The following is a 17,929-nucleotide window of genomic DNA, read 5'->3' as shown; positions in this document are numbered from 1 at the left end:
GATCAGCTCTTTTGCCTACAATTAGGCAAAATAGCAGAATTGGGCTGCCTGTGTAAACGCAGCCAAAAAGTATTGCGTGAAGTAAAGTTATTTACAAACTGTTCGCTAGCTAGCTGGTGGCTAGTTTAAGCTACTCCTTGTCCATTGACGTTAGCTAGTGGTTAGCATTAGCCACATTAGCTACTAATTACTATTTACATATAATACATTTGGGTAAATGTGGGCACGAAAATCCAACTTATTGCACCTTTAAGCTTTCTTGTCCTATTCAAACGGGCCAACCAAAGGTACATAACACTAACAGTGTCAGTTATTGATAACAGCTAGATGATGATTGTCTTTGCTAAGCTTGGATACACCCCAAAGATAAGCTAAGATGTAGGCTGCTGATTAGCCTTTGACTATTTGGTTAGTAGAGTGTCAGAAGGCTTCATATGTATTGCTAATCAATAATACAGTTCATTAGTGTGCTTGACATCGGCAGCAGTTCGGCAAATTTTGGTCCATTTTGTCAAATCGGAGTCGGAGTTTGGAGCGAGTCAACTCCAACGAGTTGGAATTGGAGTCGACTCCAAAAATCCTGGAGTCATTGTCATTCACCAAAATAAATTAAGTTGAACCAACGTGGAATAGATATTGAATTGCTGTCTGTGCTCAGTGGAACCAATCACTGTGCAGCAATGTAGAACAGTCAACTAGAAGATTTCACCAAAACTGTTAATAAAGGTTTAAAGTGGAACTATCAGCATTTTAGCAACATGAAATCTTAATAAAATCTGTTCATATACACCCCCAGGAAGAATATGACACCTTTTTTTATATCTTCTGACAAGCGAGCACTTAGATATGGTCATTTTCACGTTATCATAAATTCATATAGTAAGGCATTTGTGAAAATTCTATAGCAATATAGAGTGGGAAAGCGGCCGTGCGTTTGGACAATGAATATACACTGCATTAAATAATTAAGCAATAAGGCCCGAGGGGGTGTGGTATATGGCCAATATACCACGGCTAAGGTTTGTTCTTAACACGACGCAACGCGGAGTGCCTGGATACAGCGCTTAGCCGTGGTATGTTGGCTATATACCACAACCCCCCGAGGTGCCTTATTGCTATTATAAACGGGTTACCAACGTAATTAGAGCAATAAAAATAACTGTTTTGTCATACCCGTGGTATATGGTCTGATATACCACGGCTGTCAGCCAAATCGACATTCAGGGCTCGAACCACCCAGTTTATAAAACCTAATAAAAACGTCTGTCCTGTCCAGGACTGGAGTCTACACAGACTGGTGCACCATAGCCAATCAAAGCTACAGTAGGCCTATATGCAAATAAGCCAGTTGCCACAAGGGCCTGCCAACATTCACTTTGAACTGGACTGTGTGTTTACAGGCAGTAGCACTAGCAACAGCGCGACTTTAGATCATTAGAACGCATTCGCCAAAAGCCACGTGAATGGATTTATGCAAATATGTAAATACCACCATGGGAGTCCTCTTACATTTGGGAACTTCACAACCCTATTGATCAAACAACCATGAAAAGCTGGGCTCTTTCTCCCTCAATTACCTATGCACATCAACAACTAATGCTAGCCACAGCGAGATGAGCTCAAATCTAACGAGGGAACGTTTGATAAACCCTCTCAAACCATTTCAGCTAGTTGGCCGTCAAAATTTGCCTGATAAAATATGGGGAATAGTAGCCTGCTCGTCCTTCTGCAGCTTGCCTGCCAATGCATGCATGTCCCAACCCACGTTTTGACAACTGAATGGGAACTTGCCTGCCTGCCGACACATTTGATCGATGCCAAATACATTTGTTCAAGTTCAGCATAGCTAGTAGATTCATTTCCAATGGAACGCGTACCAAATGACACCTGCAGAATCTCTAGCTGTGGCCAACGAAAAACGATATGAGGTAAATGTCGGTCACTCACCCACTCCTCCAATGACATGACATCCTCCCAGCAGCTAGCTAGCGTTGGCTCTGTGTTTTTAGCTTGCTAAATAAGTAGCTAGTTACATAATTAGATACGCTAGCCCAGGGTTGTCAAATTCAATCAGTGCATGGGCCATATAGAGGGAAAAAAAACGAATTCGCGGACCAGACATAGCCTATTTGTTTTTTTACGTGCAACTGCGACCCAAACTGGCCATTGTTTTATTAGGATAAATATGGCCCTTTATAATGTCCACTTATGTACATAATGCTGTCGCATTTTAACATATTAAAACCAGAGATAAATAATGTTTGTCCAGCCTTTGCTGCTATGCTTGCAGAGATGTGCATAACATGCTGCAACCATAATCAAAAAGTATTTAACTCCAAATAACTTTATGGGTTGTTGTAACATTTAAACTGAAAACATGTTTAAAAAATGTTTGCACTACATGGTTCACCTATGCAGTTGAATGCAGCATTGCTCTATGGTGCACTCAAAATACTGTATATTGTAGTTGAGTAGCCAACCTAGGTTACTGCTCAAATGTTGCTGTAATAAGACTACATGTTTCTATTTTGCATTGTGTTTTGTTTTTTGGTTATTCATTGTCAAGCTTTAAAAACCGAAGCCAGACTGCAACATTTTAGTAGTTTGGTAGGACAATGGCATGTGTCTATACACTTTCCCTCGGCTGCGCACTGTAAACTGGACACACCAATGCGAGCGCATCAGGCTGTAATTTAATAAAGTAAATGACTCAACTCTTGACTCATTTAGACTCGCTTGTGTGTGTCCTATTCGGCCCGCGGGCCTTGTTTGACACATGTACGCTAGCCTATTAGCCACGTTATGACTGGCTTGTGATCATTGCCCTTGCTAGTGTAGTGTATTAAGATTATGACTTTGCTAATGTTTTCAAGTGGAACCTGAGAGGATGTTTATTCAGTTTCAGAGGGAGTTGTTTTAGGGGGACACCCCATAGAACAGAGGGAGTGTGTGTTGTAGACAGGGGATTGGACAGTAGAGGGAGCCACCCATATTTTGGGAAAGATTATAAGTACTGGGTTTAAACAAAGAAGATTAGAGCAGACATATTATTTTGGGACTCTGCTCTCCGGATGCTATATACATCTGTAAACTTATGCTGAAATCTTGTGATATGAATAAAACTTATGATCAAGGTTCAGTATGAGCGGACTCCTTTGTTACAGCATAATTAGCAACATTGACTCGACACTACAAATTTGGCGACGAGTGATGAGGCGGGTCTGCGTCTCTTCAGTGTTATATTCATGAGCAACGACGTGACTCTCGCTCAAGACGCCGGCTTAAGGTGAGATTTCTCACGGTCTTGTGTGTGTTTCCTTCGTCTGCTTTTGGGTGTGTGCGCTGGAGAGATGTACCGTTGGGGACCGGTGTGTGGTTGTGTTGCTTTTATTGCTGTGGACTAGGGGTCTGGCCTAACCATTCTAAATTTATTTGCACTGGTAAACAGCGCAAAAGGGGGGAGTGTCTATAGAGTGTCTATAGAGATATTTTGCTTGAATAAGAATTCAAGAACAATCGATTGAGAGGAATAAAGGCCTAGGCATATGTATGTAACTTAGAACCGCTGTGGATCAACGGAAGCCCTTTTATAAAGGCGACCTCTAAGGTGGGCCAAAAATCCTAATAACGCGTTAGGTGTAGTTAGGTGAGTCCTGGGGACTGGAGGCTGTGGTATATTGATACTGTATGTTACCTCTCAGCTGACAGTTGACGAATTGTTTGATTGATGTAACCACTCGTTTCAATTCCACAGGGATCTCGTGGTAGCACAAATTTAGCTAACAAAGAAATTTTACGGCACGGCGGAGGGAGAAATGCTAAACGTGGCCTGCTAATTATGCTACATGCTAATGCTAATGCTACATGCTAAATGCTAATTGTTCATGCTACATGCCAAAATTTGATGCGGGTTATGTTTAATATTTTTTCCTTGGTGGTCCATTGGAATGGGACGAGCCACCAAAAGGTGTGTTTAGATAGTTTGGGCTTGGTGCCTGATGTTTTGTGAGCTCTGTTAAGTGTTATTGTTTGTCTATAAGGGTAAAGGAGAGGAGCTATAGCAGAATGCTAACGTTCTGTTGTCTGGAGTGAAGAGAGCTGAGAGAGAACTCCTTCCACTGTGAAATCGTAGTGATGAATGTACTGCGCATGCGTGTGATTTTACGACACTAGAGTGACGTAGGGGTAAATAGGTCACTCCTCTGCTACACTGTGCAAGGGGGGAGGCTCAGACGAACGAAGGAACAAAAGACATAGACATTTAGAGTCTAATGGTGTATTCTGGTTGTTACATCGGCTGCTGTTTGACGATGAAACTGTTTTCTTGAGACCTATTGAATTGATAAATGAGAGAGAGATGTTGACGGATTAAAAATAAAAATAATTAAATAAATAAATAAAATAAAAATGTTATTGAGTTACTTATAATATTCCTGAGGTAAGTTTTTGCTTATTTCTTAGCGCAAATGTGAACGGAGGAGTATTGAATGTTTGACATAAACTCAGTGTGTGCATAAACTACTAAATTCTTGTCTGTTTCTTTGTTCTTTTGTCATATGAGAGACGATAAGAGGAACGAGAGGAGAGAGAGAGAAAGAGAGGAAGTGCTGACGTGTACATCATGTGACAGGGTGTGACGCGACAAGAGGCTGCTGCGACAGGATCAAGTCAAATATCAGGCTAGTGCTGTTCTGTTTACAAAGCCTTCCCCTACAGGATATTTGATGTTATGACAATTTGACAAAGACTTGGCAAAAGACTGATCAATTGATGAAAATAAAAATTGCATTTTGGAGTTTTTGTGCATGAGTGGGGTTGATTAGAGTTGTGTTGGGAATCGAGTACTGACATTATTCTGTAAAATTAAGATAATTGGGTGCTTATTATATAATTGGTTTATGAGTACTGTAGTGTTGCTGGATTATAGGTATTTTCTTTTTGGATTGCTCTGAAGTTGTCTACTTTCCTGTACTTTTCCTGATTGAAGGTGGTAAGATAGCCACTAATTGATAAATTAGTAAAATAGGAAATAGAAAAAAAATATATTTTTGATTATTCATAAATTTATTGATTAATTGTTTAATAAAAAAAAAGTTTATATTAATAATTATAGGGAGGACACTATAAGCTATATATTCTAAAATAATAAAAGAATTCACAATAAAGGAATATAAAAGAGTTGTTACAATGGGGAAAAAGGACATAAGGACTATGAAGGTAATTACACCTGTTGATATAGTACAAAATAGTAATCCTTTAGTTAATGGTATTGCAAGGTTATCCGGCAAATGGAACAAACGTTGGCCTGACATTGAACAACCATGGCCAGTGGAAGGGACTCTTAACCCTGACATAATCAAGATAATGAAAGTGCTTCTGTCAATTCATAAAGCTGATCAAAAGAAAGGGAAAAAAAGGGAACAACGTAAAGAAAAGAGACAAAGAGAGCTGGGTGTTCTTAAGTTGTTTGAGAATGAAGGACAAAAACTGATAAAAGATGCCAGCGATAAAATAAACAAAGGTATAGAGAAAATGGTGAAACAAGGAAAGGCGACAGATAAACTAATGGCAGAAGTCAGTACACCTTTCTCACATACGGATTCAGCAATAAGACCCCCACCTTATGAGGAAGAAGTAGAGCTTAAGGACGTCTATCCTCAGCTTCCGGTGATCGTTCAGGAGGGTGATTATTGCATCAGAGATGAAGATGAACGAATAATAGAGAGAGGACAAGCAGAAACGACCATAAAAATGAATCCAAACTCCAGAAGTAAGAAAAAACCGAGATGTCTGGAAACTAAGGGTAGAATGAGGTTCAGGAGAATGGAACCTGATGAAGATGATGATGATGATCAGAGTGATCCAGAAGAGATCATGGGTGGATATGACCCTGTGATCAGACGGAGGTTGGCCAGAGCGGAAAGAAGGGGTGATGGATGTTTGAAGAAGAAGAATACAAGAGATTCGAGTTCTGATAAAAGCAAAGATGAAGACAGCGATAAAGAGTGGGAGAGTAAAGGTGCTTCATATTCAAGAGGATTTTATCCAGCAATGACTAGCACAGAAGAAATAGAAAGAGATATAGACCGATGCGTATCATGCCTGGATAAAGCAAATAGTTTAGGAGAAGTAAAAGAACTGGAGGAACAACTCAAGAAGCTGAAGATACAGAAGAAGAAACTGCTGAGAAAAGAATCCCAAGAATCTGAGAAAAAATATACATTGAGGCCAAGGAAAGAGGGCACTAGCAAGAAAATTATGCCGGTGATCATTCGAGGTCGAAACTTAGAATATAAGCCTTTGCAAAGTACCGATATGTCAGATATACTTGAGAAGCTGCCTACTCTTCAAGATGGAGCCTATCCTTGGATTTCAAAATTGGAAGAAATTACAGTGTGAACACAGTCTGCTATAGGAGACATTAAGAGACTTTTGGCTAATCTCCTGGGGATTCCAGGTATGGAAGAAATTTTTCAGAGAGCGGGACTGAATAGATATGTGGGGACTGCAGTGAACGACCCTGAATTGTTGGCTGCAAGTAGGAATCGTCTGTGGAGAGCATTGAAAGATACATTTCCAACAAATGTACATCCTGATAACATTCTGATTGACCCACTAGGACAACAAGAAAATCCGAGAGCCTATGTGTCAAGAGTTCATCAAGTGTGGAGAAATATTACTGGAAATGATCCAGATGTGAGTCAAATTGAGCAGTCAATTTTGAGAGCTAAATTGCAGATGGGACTGCCCTCACCAGTAAGGAGTAAACTGGCAGAGGTGGTTGGACTTGGAAGCATGACAAAAGGCGTCTATATAGATCATATAGCCCATCAAGTGGATTTGTACAGAAAAAAGGAACACAACCAGAAAGAACAGGACCAAGAAACTCTCAGAAAACTCAATCAAATACAGCTGGGGGAGAAGAAGAAGGAGAAGAGAAGCTTTGGTTATGAAGAATCAGAGTGAATCAAATCAGCAATCACTGCTACAGCTTCAACTGAACAAGGTTAAATGCAATTGTACCAGCCACAACAAGTGGTATAAGTTGTTTCATATCCATAGATAGTTTCTGGAAAGAGGGAATTTCAGAAGAAGATAAAGGAGCAAGTGAAGATCATCTGGAGGACAGGTGAACCCTTAAAGGAGCAAGGATTCTAGAGTGCCTAGAAGATCCGAAGGGGGGTGTCAGCTGATAGCACCGATTAGGGAGAAGAAAAAAATATCCAACAATTGAAGTGAAAATAAAAAGGGACTAGGAGAAGTGATAGTGGAAAAGCTTTTATCTGTGTTGAGCCTGATGAGGTTAAACATCTCACTATGTAAAATTAACTAATTAGGATAGGGATTTGAGAGAGTACAACAGTTGATTACTCTTAAGGAACCAATTGAGCTCTGCTATAAAAATCAAAGAGAAATTAAAATACACATACTGGTATCAGAACATATACCTATTGCATTGTTGGGAAGAGATGCATTGTGTAAATTGAACTGTACAATAAGATGTACACTAGACGGCTGTTCAGATTTTAAAAGAGTAGGGTTTTTGGGAATCATATTTGCTTGAAAAGATAATATCATAGGAAGGACACAATCTGTCTGAAAAATATAGTTAAAAGGGGTGACTGTTATTCTTGGTTACATTCCTACACCAAGAGATTTCAAACTAGGCTAAAAGATGTTCAATCGTTTGCCAAGTCTGTGTGTAAAGAAGTCAGAAGCAGGTGGGGATTACCCGATCACATATTCTAAAAATTGGTGGTAAAGGGATTTTGATAGCACTGTGTGTGATGTTTTGCTTTTGTAATTTGTTACTGACCTTTGCGAAAGCTATGATATTGAGATGGGTTGGAGTAGTGATGCCTGGAGACAACACTCAGATGCCGTTGTTGACTGTTCCTGATCTGGATGAAGATGGACAAGTGGGACTGGATGGAGTATTGATGGATAAATATCCATTTTGATTATTTGATCATTTTTCAAATATTTTTCAATATTAGTGTGATTTTAGTATTTTGTTATGAATCAAGGGGGGGAAATAGAATAATGTGATTCATTCATATATCATTTTATATCATTTTTTATATTCTTAGTTGATATTGATGTTTTAATTTGAATGTGTTGTTTTGCAAAAGATACTGTTTGGTCTTTTCTTTTCTTCCAGAAGCATTTGGGGGAATATGTAGAGATTGAAATACTCAAACAAGGACAATATGAAGGGACAATATGAAAGGACAATATGAGGGAAAGGAGGAGATGGAACAAGGAAGGTGTGGAAATGTTCAGAGTCCATCATCGAAGATGCATTGGAAGTTGACACTGCGGAGGAGATGAAGTGTAGTGGACTACATTCCAGTGTCTGCAATGAAATATAGACATATTTGCATGTGTAATACATAATTTGTGTCATATTCTTAGGTATACATTTTTGTAGAATGATATTTGATGTTATTGGATACATGTGGGGATCTTAGATGTTTTTGTTTATTTCGTGGAAGCTTAGGGACATGGAGTCTAGGCAGGGATAGAGATAATCCACCGTAGGGTCCGATGGGTCGACCAGCCTGAGAGTGGACATTTTGGATAGTATTTTGTTTGCTGGGGCTTTCATGTGTATTTAATGGCATCATAGTTTCAAATGCATTGATAAAGATTTATGAATTGATCTGGAGTACCTAGGTGGTTGCCTGGGGCAGAGGGGCCGTGAGAGAATTTTACTGTCTTGATTGATGGATGGATATTTGGAAAGAAGGCTGCCAGACAGGTTTTTCGCTCTCACACTCCATAAAGATTTGTTCGTATTTCATAGTAATGTATTCACACTTCATAAAGATTTGTTCATATTTCATAGTAATGTATTCACACTTCATAAAGATTTGTTCATATTTCATAGAAAGGTATTTACACTCCAGAGAAAAGTGGTTTTGGGTTTATTGTTAAAGATACTCAATAAGAGAGATTGTTACTTGTCATAATCCTATTCTTTTTGTTTTCGAGACTTTTAGTTAGTCTCGAAGGGGGGAAATATGTAGTGTATTAAGATTATGACTTTGCTAATGTTTTCAAGTGGAACCTGAGAGGATGTTTATTCAGTTTCAGAGGGAGTTGTTTTAGGGTGACACCCCATAGAACAGAGGGAGTGTGTGTTGTAGACAGGGGATTGGACAGTAGAGGGAGCCACCCATATTTTGGGAAAGATTATAAGTACTGGGTTTAAACAAAGAAGATTAGAGCAGACATATTCTTTTGGGACTCTGCTCTCCGGATGCTATATACATCTGTAAACTTATGCTGAAATCTTGTGATATGAATAAAACTTATGATCAAGGTTCAGTATAAGCGGACTCCTTTGTTACAGCATAATTAGCAACATTGACTCGACACTACACTAGTTTGATTGTATTGACATTCCCAGCCTTAGTTATAGTCGTGTTTTTGTTCAAAATATTGAGTCATTGAAACTGAAATGGTGCATCCGGAATGGGTGGCGGCAGCAAACTATGTACCAGGCCAGCTGTGATTTACAACCTGATAACAATATTTTTTGGACTACCAAGAAATGTATTGGTGAATTATATTAATTATGCATTGAACTGCATCCATATATTCTGTCAACAATATCTTACTGTAGGTCATGGATTTTTGAGTCAAATAGAACCTATTTTTAAAACGTTTTATAAAGTTGGTTTTGAAGCATACACTGGGAATTTGATCTTTTTGACTGATATTATGATTGTCTGTTTGTTTCATATCTGCAAAGTAGTTAAAACGCTGCCAGTTTCACTTTAACACTGACGTAAATATTTCAACCAAAATAACTTCCTAACTTATAAACAAGATGGAGACTCATGTTGGATATTATGTAGCAATTTATTCAAGTAGCTTTAGTTCTGTACACAGACAGGACATTCTGCACTTTAAGGCTGATCTAGCAGAAGGCAGCAGAGATGTTGCATTGGTGAAGAGTTTTATGCACTGTAAAGACTGATGGTAACATAATCAAAATGCATTATTGTTAAAATGAAAATAATTGCTTCTGTGTTGCTCTTTGGGATTTGATAATAGAAAGTGTTTCATGTAAAAATGGTAGATAGGCTCGACGACTAATGTCCCTTTCAGAATGGACAATGAAGTGGTATTATTTTCTATGGGGATTGGGATATCACAGTTCTAAAATTATGACCCATGCTACAAAAGCATAAAAATACCCCTTTAAAAAACCCAAGACATAACATGTACGGAAACATTTGGCTAATGGAGAGGTAGTGGATAATCAAATGTACAAATGTGAACCGAGCAGAAGCAACTTTGGATTTAAACTATGGAACTGAACCCTACGGGGTTGGTTTCCCAGACACCGATTAAAGCATAGTTCTGGACTAAAAAGCACATTTTCCAGAATTTCCATTATACATTGAATATGCTTTTAAGTCTAGGACTAGGCTTAATCTGTGTCCAGGAAACTGTCCCTATAAGCTCTGGATATGAGCGAACTAAAGCCTTAGAGTGCCTCCACTTTAATGATGTTGAGTTGAGTTTCCTGTGGGGAGACTGTGATGTCTGAGTCCAGGTCAACAGAGACCTGGGTGGGGGCCATGCAGTCCTGGACAGCCCCCTCTGTGCTGGTGCTGGGATAGTCTGTAATGTCTGTTCCTCTATAGGACTGCGTGTGCGACTGCGTGTATGTGGTGGCGTAAGACTGTGTGCATGAGGGCATGTGTGTTTGAGTGTGTGGCTGCTGTGTGTAGGATGACGTGTAAGGCTGTGTGTGTGTCGGGGTGTGAGTGAGCGGGAGGCTATCGGTGGTACTGCTGCTGCACGTCTGGAAGCCGTTGATGCCGTTGGGGCTGAGTCCGGCCAGTTTGAAGGCCTCTATGGTCTCCAGACTGGAGCTGTCCATCCCGTTGTAGCTGGGCTGGGCCTGGCTGCACTGGGCATACCCTCCTTGGCTGAAGGGGAACGTGTCCTGGCTGTAGGAGGCGGAGGCAGAGCCTGAGGCAGGTAAGACCGGGGGTGGGGGAGTTTTGGGATGCTGTCGTTGCTGCTGGAGGCTGGTACAGGGTGCCTCGAGTCTGGAGGCCAGGGTCTGCAGGGCGCTGAGAATCTGCCTCTGGACATGGGTCTGCTGGACCTGCTCCCTCTCCAGACGGTACTGCTGCTCCACCAGCATGCGCACCGCCAGGCCCAGACTGTGGATCTCAGAGCCCAGGGTTTGGACCTGCTCCTGGAGACCCCCACCTCCCCCTCCCCCGCATCTCCCTCCAGCCTCCTGGTGAGCTGCCTGCTGAGGGCTGGGGTTCCTGTCTCTCCTGAGAAGGCCCTGGTTCATGCCCTGGCTCCCAGGGCTTTGGAGGCGGATGACAGGGCTACTACCCTGGGAGGTGGGTGGTGGTGGGGGGTTGGGGAGCCGGATGCCCACACGGGGAGGAGCAGGGTGCGGGGAGCGGACGGAAAGGCCACCGACCCTCTGCTGGAACATCTGTCTGGGATCACTGGCTCCTGGCTGGCCATCCAAATTCCTCTGCAGAGTTTAAGTCAATTGTAACATGGATCAGTTGTAACAGGCTAAATATATCAAATTAAAACCTACTTAGAAAGCTGTTCAATGTGCCAATGATTGGTTAGTCTTTACATGACTATGAAGTTGAATAAATAAATAAAAATGGTATCCATCAATTATCTTTGGTTTTATTGACAAAACATTGTTTTGAGGCCATTTTTTAAAATATATTTTTGCCGCCTCTATTTTGATTGACCTTAGGAACATTCTCCATGTATCGACACATATATTATTTTTATCAGTAAGAGGCCTTTTGATTAGTCTAGTTGATGACAATAATTATTGTTGTATTTTCTCACAAGACTCCTATGATTGGGGTTAGTTGTTGTAACTCATTGGTACAACTTACCCCTTTACCTAAAATTCTGTAGTATTTAGACACATTCACATATTTATATCAAATTTCACTTCTTTACATCAACTTTACATCATCCACGACGGCCCTCAAAGAACTTCAGTGGACTTTTTGCAAACTGGAAACTACATATCCTGAGGCTGCATTTATTGTAGCCGGGGATTTTTACAAAGCAAATTTGAGGACTAGGCTGCCGAAGTTCTATCAACATATCGACTGTTGTACTCGCGCTGCTAAAATCCTCGACCATTGCTATTCGAACTTCCGGGATGGTTATAAGGCCCTCCCCCGCCCTCCTTTTGGCAAATCTGACCACAACTCCATTTTGCCCCTCCCTTCCTATAGGCAGAAACTCAAACAGGAAGTATCCGTGCTAAGGACTATTCAATGCTGGTCTGACCAATCGGAATCCACACTTCAAGATTGTTTAGATCATGCGGACTGGGATATTTTCCGGGTACCTTGTGAAAATAATTTCGACGAATACACTGAAACGGTGACTGAGTTTATCAGGAAGTGTATAGGTGATGTTGTGCCAACAGTGACTATTAAAACCTACCCTAACCAGAAACCGTGGATAGATGGCAGCATTCGCACAAAACTGAAAGTGCGAACCACCGCATTTAACCATGGCAAGGTGACTGGGAATATGGCAGAATACAAACAGTGTAGCTACTCACTTCGCAAGGCAATTAAACTGGCAAAACATCAGTATAGAGACAAATTGGAGTCGCAATTCAACGGCTCAGACACGAGACGTATGTGGCAGAGTCTACAGACAATCACGGACTGCAAAAGGAAAACCAGCCACGTCACTGACACCGACGTCTCGCTTCCAGACAAGCTAAACACCTTCTTCGCCCGCTTTGAGGATAACACAGTGCCATCGACGAGGCCCATGAGCAAGGACTTTGGTTTCTCCTTCACCGTGGCCGACGTGAGTAAGACATTTAAGCATGTTAACCCCCGTCCTCAGAGCATGCGCAGACCAGCTGGCTGGTGTGTTTACGGACATATTCAATCTCTCCCTTTCCCAGTCTGCTGTTCCCACATGCTTCAAGATGGCCACCATTGTTCCTGTACCCAAGAAAGCAAAGGTAACTGAACTAAATGACTATCGCCCTGTAGCACTCACCTCTGTCATCATGAAGTGCTTTGAGAGACTAGTCAAGGATCATATCACCTCTGCCTTACCTGTCACCCTAGACCCACTTCAATTTGCTTACCGCCCCAAAAGATCCACAGACGATGCAATCGCCATTACACTGCACACTGCCCTATCCCAGGAGGAATACCTATGTAAGAATGCTGTTCATTGACTATAGCTCAGTATTCAACACCATAGTACCCTCCAAGCTCATCATTAAGCTTGAGCCCCTGGGTCTGAACCCCGCCCTGTGCAACTGGGTCCTGGACTTCCTGACGGGCCACCGCCAGGTGGTGAAGGTAGGAAACAACATCTCCATTTCGCTGATCCTCAACACTGGGGCCCCACAAGGGTGCATGCTCAGCCCACTGTTCACCCATGACTGCATGGCCAAGCACACCTCCAACTCAATCATCAAGTTTGCAGACGACACAACAGTAGTAGGCTTGATTACCAACAATGACGAGACCGCCTACAGGGAGGAGGTGAGGGCTCTGGGAGTTGGTGCCAGGAAAATAACCTCTCACTCAACGTCAACAAAACAAAGGAGATGATCGTGGACCCCCCTATCCACATCGACGGGACCGCAGTGGAGAAGGTGGAAAGCTTCATGTTCCTTGGTGTACACATCACTGACAAACTGAAATGGTCCACCCACGCAGACAATGTGGTGAAGAAGGCGCAACAGAGCCTCTTCAACCTCAGGAGGCTGAAGAAATTTGGCTTGGCACCTAAAACCCTCACAAACTTTTACAGATGCACAATTGAGAGCATCCTGTCGGGCTGTATCACCGCCTGGTACGGTAACTACACCGCCCGCAACCGCAGGGCTCTCCAGAGGGTGGTGCGGTCTGCCGAATGCATTACCAGGGGCAAACTACCCGCCCTCCAAGACACCTACAGCACCCAATGGAGTCCACATGGAGTCCAAAAATCTTTTTCAACGCTAATTCAGTTTATGGGCCATATGACATGCCTAAAAGATAACTTAATTTTTTCGTCCATTAATTTTATTTTCATCCAAATATCAATTTTAAATCATACCATTGTTGAATTACCCCTAATGTTTTACCATTAAAGACAGTGTTAGAACTGTCCCTGCTATTGGGGTTATTGTAACATTAGGACTTTTTCAGACTTTGGGTCTAAGCCAGAATTGTAATACGTCTACATGTAACTGTAGCCTACTTTTAGTTAGCAGATAAATGTAAGTTGTTCATGTGAAATGTTGAAATCTCTAAAACAAACCGTGTTAAATAAATACGTTTAAAAAAACTCATGTGTAACTGTTGTCCCCGATCTTCCCTACTCATATACTGTAACAAAACAGTTTAACTGTGGTACCTTTTCCAAGAAATGAACAGAATTCAAACAAAAGGAACAAACACTCAAGAGCATGCCACATGTTGGAGGAACTGCATTGCCTGAGGAAAACCGATCGAAACGTAGCATGCTCCGAGTGTTTGTTCAACCTTTTTGTTTGATTGCAAGATGTACCACAGTTAAACTTTGGTAATGTTGTTCATTTCAATAAACAACTTAAAGAGAAATCATTGATGAATCGACATGATTTAAAATAATTCTGTATATTATGGTTTGAGTTTCCTTCGCCTTGTACTCACCGCTTGAGTAAGCCTCTGAGCGACTGGGTCATAGGACTGTGGTTGATCTGCTGGCACAGGTCTCTGGACATCAGAACCAGGAGCATTAGACTGTTCTCTTCTCAACAAAGCTGCTACCTGCTGGTAGGACTGATAAGAATAATCTCTTATCTGGGGGAAAAATGCATCCATTCAAAGAAATGACATGATCACCACAGTAATAACACCTCTCATACGATCATTTATTTCATACCAGGATTGTGTTCAGAAAGTGGAAAACATTTTGAAACAGTGTACCGCGTGGGGGTACTATCTGAACATGTCCAACAAGAAATGCAATTTATTTTACTGAAACATTTTTAAAGGATTGTAAATTATAGCCTGGGTACCAGTCTGTTTCTGGTACAATTCTACTCCTTGCCACTCCTTGTCATGCAAAACAAGAAAAAACGAACTAACATGGAGTACAAGGAGTGGAATGTTAGCAAAACAGGTTCTGGATTTTTATGTAAATTAACCTGTTCTGAAAGATTGTACACAAGCATCTAGACTCCACCATACTACAGCCCTTTTACTTATCGTCTTCCCTTACGAGAAATCTTCCCCAGGCTTTCAAACAAAATGAGAGAAGCCTGAGAGGTATACTACACAGCAGGACTAATGACTTAGCCAGCTAACTTTCCTAAATATTTTGAAATAACATAATTTGTTTAGAAAGATACGCTTGAAATGGGCATGGTCTAATTGACTCAACAACCAAAAACACATATCTAAATTTAGATTTCTTAATGAATCAGAAAATCAGTAGTTATTTCTGGTTGTTTATCAAAGTTAGCTGGCTAACTCATTGATCATGCTTTGTAGTATAAGGGCTTCCGAGGCTATCCCCAGGCTAATTGTGCAGAGCGCATAAATGCCTAGGCTCAATTAACTCAATGTGCTGTACTTTTGTCTGAGAGAATGTCGGGGGGCTGGAACAGACGCCTAATTATATTAATTTGTACACTGCAAAATGACAGTAAGCCCAAACCGATACTGTATTTGACAATACCATAATAACTTCATACCTCAATTACATTGAGACACTATCACATGTCTCTATTTATTTCTATTTATTCACTGCGTCTCCTGAGTGGCGCAGTGGTCTAAGGCACTGCATCGCAGTGCTAACTGTGCCACTAGAGATCCTGGTTCGAATCCAGGCTCTGTCGCAGCCGGCCGTGACCGGGAGACTCATGGGCGGCGCACAATTGGCCCAGCGTCGTCCAGGGTAGGGGAGGGAATGGCCGGCAGGGATGTAGCTCAGTTGATAGAGCATGGCATTTGCAATGCCAGGGTTGTGGGTTCGATTCCCACGGGGGCCAGTATAAAAAAAAATATGTATTCACTAACTGTAAGTCGCTCTGGATAAGAGCGTCTGCTAAATGACTAAAATGTAAATGTAAATGTAAATTTGTTGGCATATTTGGGAGCACATTTTATTAAATTAAAATCATTTTTTGCTGAATTACTTTTTGGTCTTAGTGAATCACACGACTATGAGATGTGCCTACCTTTGCTCTATGAGACAAAGCCTTATCCAGAAGCCTTTTGCGTGCTGCCAGTATGGGGTTAGTAGCTGGCGAGGGCGTGGCTCTCTTACGCATGTAGGCCCCCGTCACAGTCACAGCCGCTGCCGTCGCGGGTGGAAGACCCCTCTGTTTAGAGTTCTGAGCCAACGATGTGACACTGACAATCTGGATGTCCTTATCCTCATCATCCTTCTTGTCCCCTTCCTCCTGTTTCTCTGTCCTGTTGCTCTGTCCTCTACTGGCGCCTTCGCCTCCTGTCCCAGACGGCCCCTGACCCCTGACCTCAGGAGGAGTGGAGCCAGGACCCTGCTTGGCGAACTCAGACGCCGCAACATAGCCTGCGTGGCGTGATGCCTCCCGCAGTAGATTCCTTATCTGCTGGTCGTTCCAGCCCTCCCGCCTTCCACCCTCTCCTCTCCCTGCCCCAGCCCCAACCCCAGGTGTGGTCTGCGGGTCTGGGGCTGCAGCACTTCCACCACCCCTCTGGACCTTCTTCCTCTGGAACTCCTTGAGGTACAGGTAGATGGCCTGGGCAGACACCCGGATGTTCTCCAGCTCCAGCACCGCCTTGATCTTGCGGAAGCTCAGGCCCGCCTGCCGCAGCTCCACCACCTTGCGCTTGGCAGCATCGTCCAGACGGCCCATGGTTGGTCACTCACTCCAGGCTGCTCCACTCCACAAGAGCCCTTGTCCAATCCGGACTTAGGCTACTTCTATCTGTTGAGAGACAGATAATTCACTACTGACTGTAGTAAATAGGGCATTTGGAATTAGACTTTCAAATAACATTAATACATTAGGCTATTGTTGTTAAACTGATCAGAAATCACACAGATGGCACCAATTATATCACAGAATCTTCCTTCACCTGAAACCTCACAGAGATAGCGAACATTAAAAGCAATTTAACTTGTGAAGGACTCCAGGCAAAATTGACTGATTTATTTTTGTCAATAGACATAAATTATTGGTTAGATTTAATAAGCTAAATAAACAGAATACATAAGCCAATAGAACACGGCTGGCAGTGTATCTAGCCTCTGCCACAGACTTCCACCTGAGCTAAGCTTGGAAGCCGTAGCGTGGTCTATCTTTATTACTCGACCGGTACCAGCAGTCTAGCATCAACGTTCAGATGTTTGGACACTGTACTGTCCACTGTCTAGCTAGTAAATATTTTAGCTAGATAGCATCAAACCTGTCCCACAATGTGGACACATAGCACAACAGCCCTAACCTAATGTTGAAGAAAGGAAAGCATTTTCTCTACATAGCTAACTAACTACCGTGAGCTGGTTCTAGCTAAGAATATTTGATCGTGGTGCCAACTCACCTTCTTTACAATACTGCACGTTTCCAGCTCACTTGAAAATGTCTCATTTAGTGTGCAAGCTAAATCGCTAGAGGAAAACAAACATTTTTAACAAGTAACTATAAGCTAAACTTACTGGTAGAACCAAAGGTCGAGAACCAGTGGTCGAGGGTTGATAGCAAGCTAAAGATTTTCATATGAATGTTGACAAAAGTGGAAAACGTTATTTAGGCGACTACGTCATTATTACGCGTCAGATTTAGCACGAAGAAACGAGTGGTTGAGCCGGCTGCATCCGACTCGAACGAAATGTACGTATTCTGGGTTTATATAAGTATTTCTATGCCATTTTATGATCTTCTGAATGTTGACCATTTTGCCATTAC

At 41.9% G+C, this 17,929-nt stretch overlaps 1 protein-coding gene across 6 annotated transcripts; it reads right to left on the bottom strand.

Moving 5' to 3' along the window:
- Window positions 1-9,868: 9,868 nt before the first annotated feature.
- Window positions 9,869-17,849, bottom strand: LOC123491181. Of its 6 annotated transcripts, none has more exons than XM_045221042.1 (4): window positions 17,565-17,849; window positions 16,214-16,977; window positions 14,682-14,831; window positions 9,869-11,518 (listed from the first exon to the last, which is right to left on the bottom strand). In XM_045221042.1, the coding sequence occupies exons 2-4, from the start codon at window positions 16,874-16,876 to the stop codon at window positions 10,499-10,501; spliced, it is 1,833 nt and encodes a 610-aa protein (XP_045076977.1). In that variant the 5' UTR covers window positions 16,877-16,977; window positions 17,565-17,849; the 3' UTR covers window positions 9,869-10,498. The 6 variants fall into 6 exon arrangements, with proteins under 6 accessions (XP_045076977.1, XP_045076981.1, XP_045076982.1 ...); XM_045221046.1 differs by having other exon boundaries at window positions 14,682-14,810; XM_045221047.1 differs by having other exon boundaries at window positions 14,682-14,801.
- Between the last annotated feature and the right edge of the window lie 80 nt (window positions 17,850-17,929).

Source organism: Coregonus clupeaformis, chromosome 7, assembly GCF_020615455.1.
Source record: "Coregonus clupeaformis isolate EN_2021a chromosome 7, ASM2061545v1, whole genome shotgun sequence".
In the NCBI taxonomy this organism is placed as follows: Eukaryota; Metazoa; Chordata; class Actinopteri; order Salmoniformes; family Salmonidae; genus Coregonus; species Coregonus clupeaformis.
The sequence above is the reverse complement of the archived record's forward strand: the minus strand, read 5'-3'. Positions and strand labels throughout refer to the sequence as shown.

Excerpts from the sequence above, each read along its gene's own strand:
- LOC123491181 (XM_045221042.1), bottom strand. The coding sequence starts at position 16,876 with ATGGGCCGTCTGGACGATGCTGCCAAGCGCAAGGTGGTGGAGCTGCGG. Across the intron at positions 14,832-16,213 it reads CTTTGTCTCATAGAGCAAAG|ATAAGAGATTATTCTTATCA; the intron begins GTAGGCACATCT and ends TTTTTCCCCCAG. Across the intron at positions 11,519-14,681 it reads CTCAGAGGCTTACTCAAGCG|AGGAATTTGGATGGCCAGCC; the intron begins GTGAGTACAAGG and ends TAAACTCTGCAG.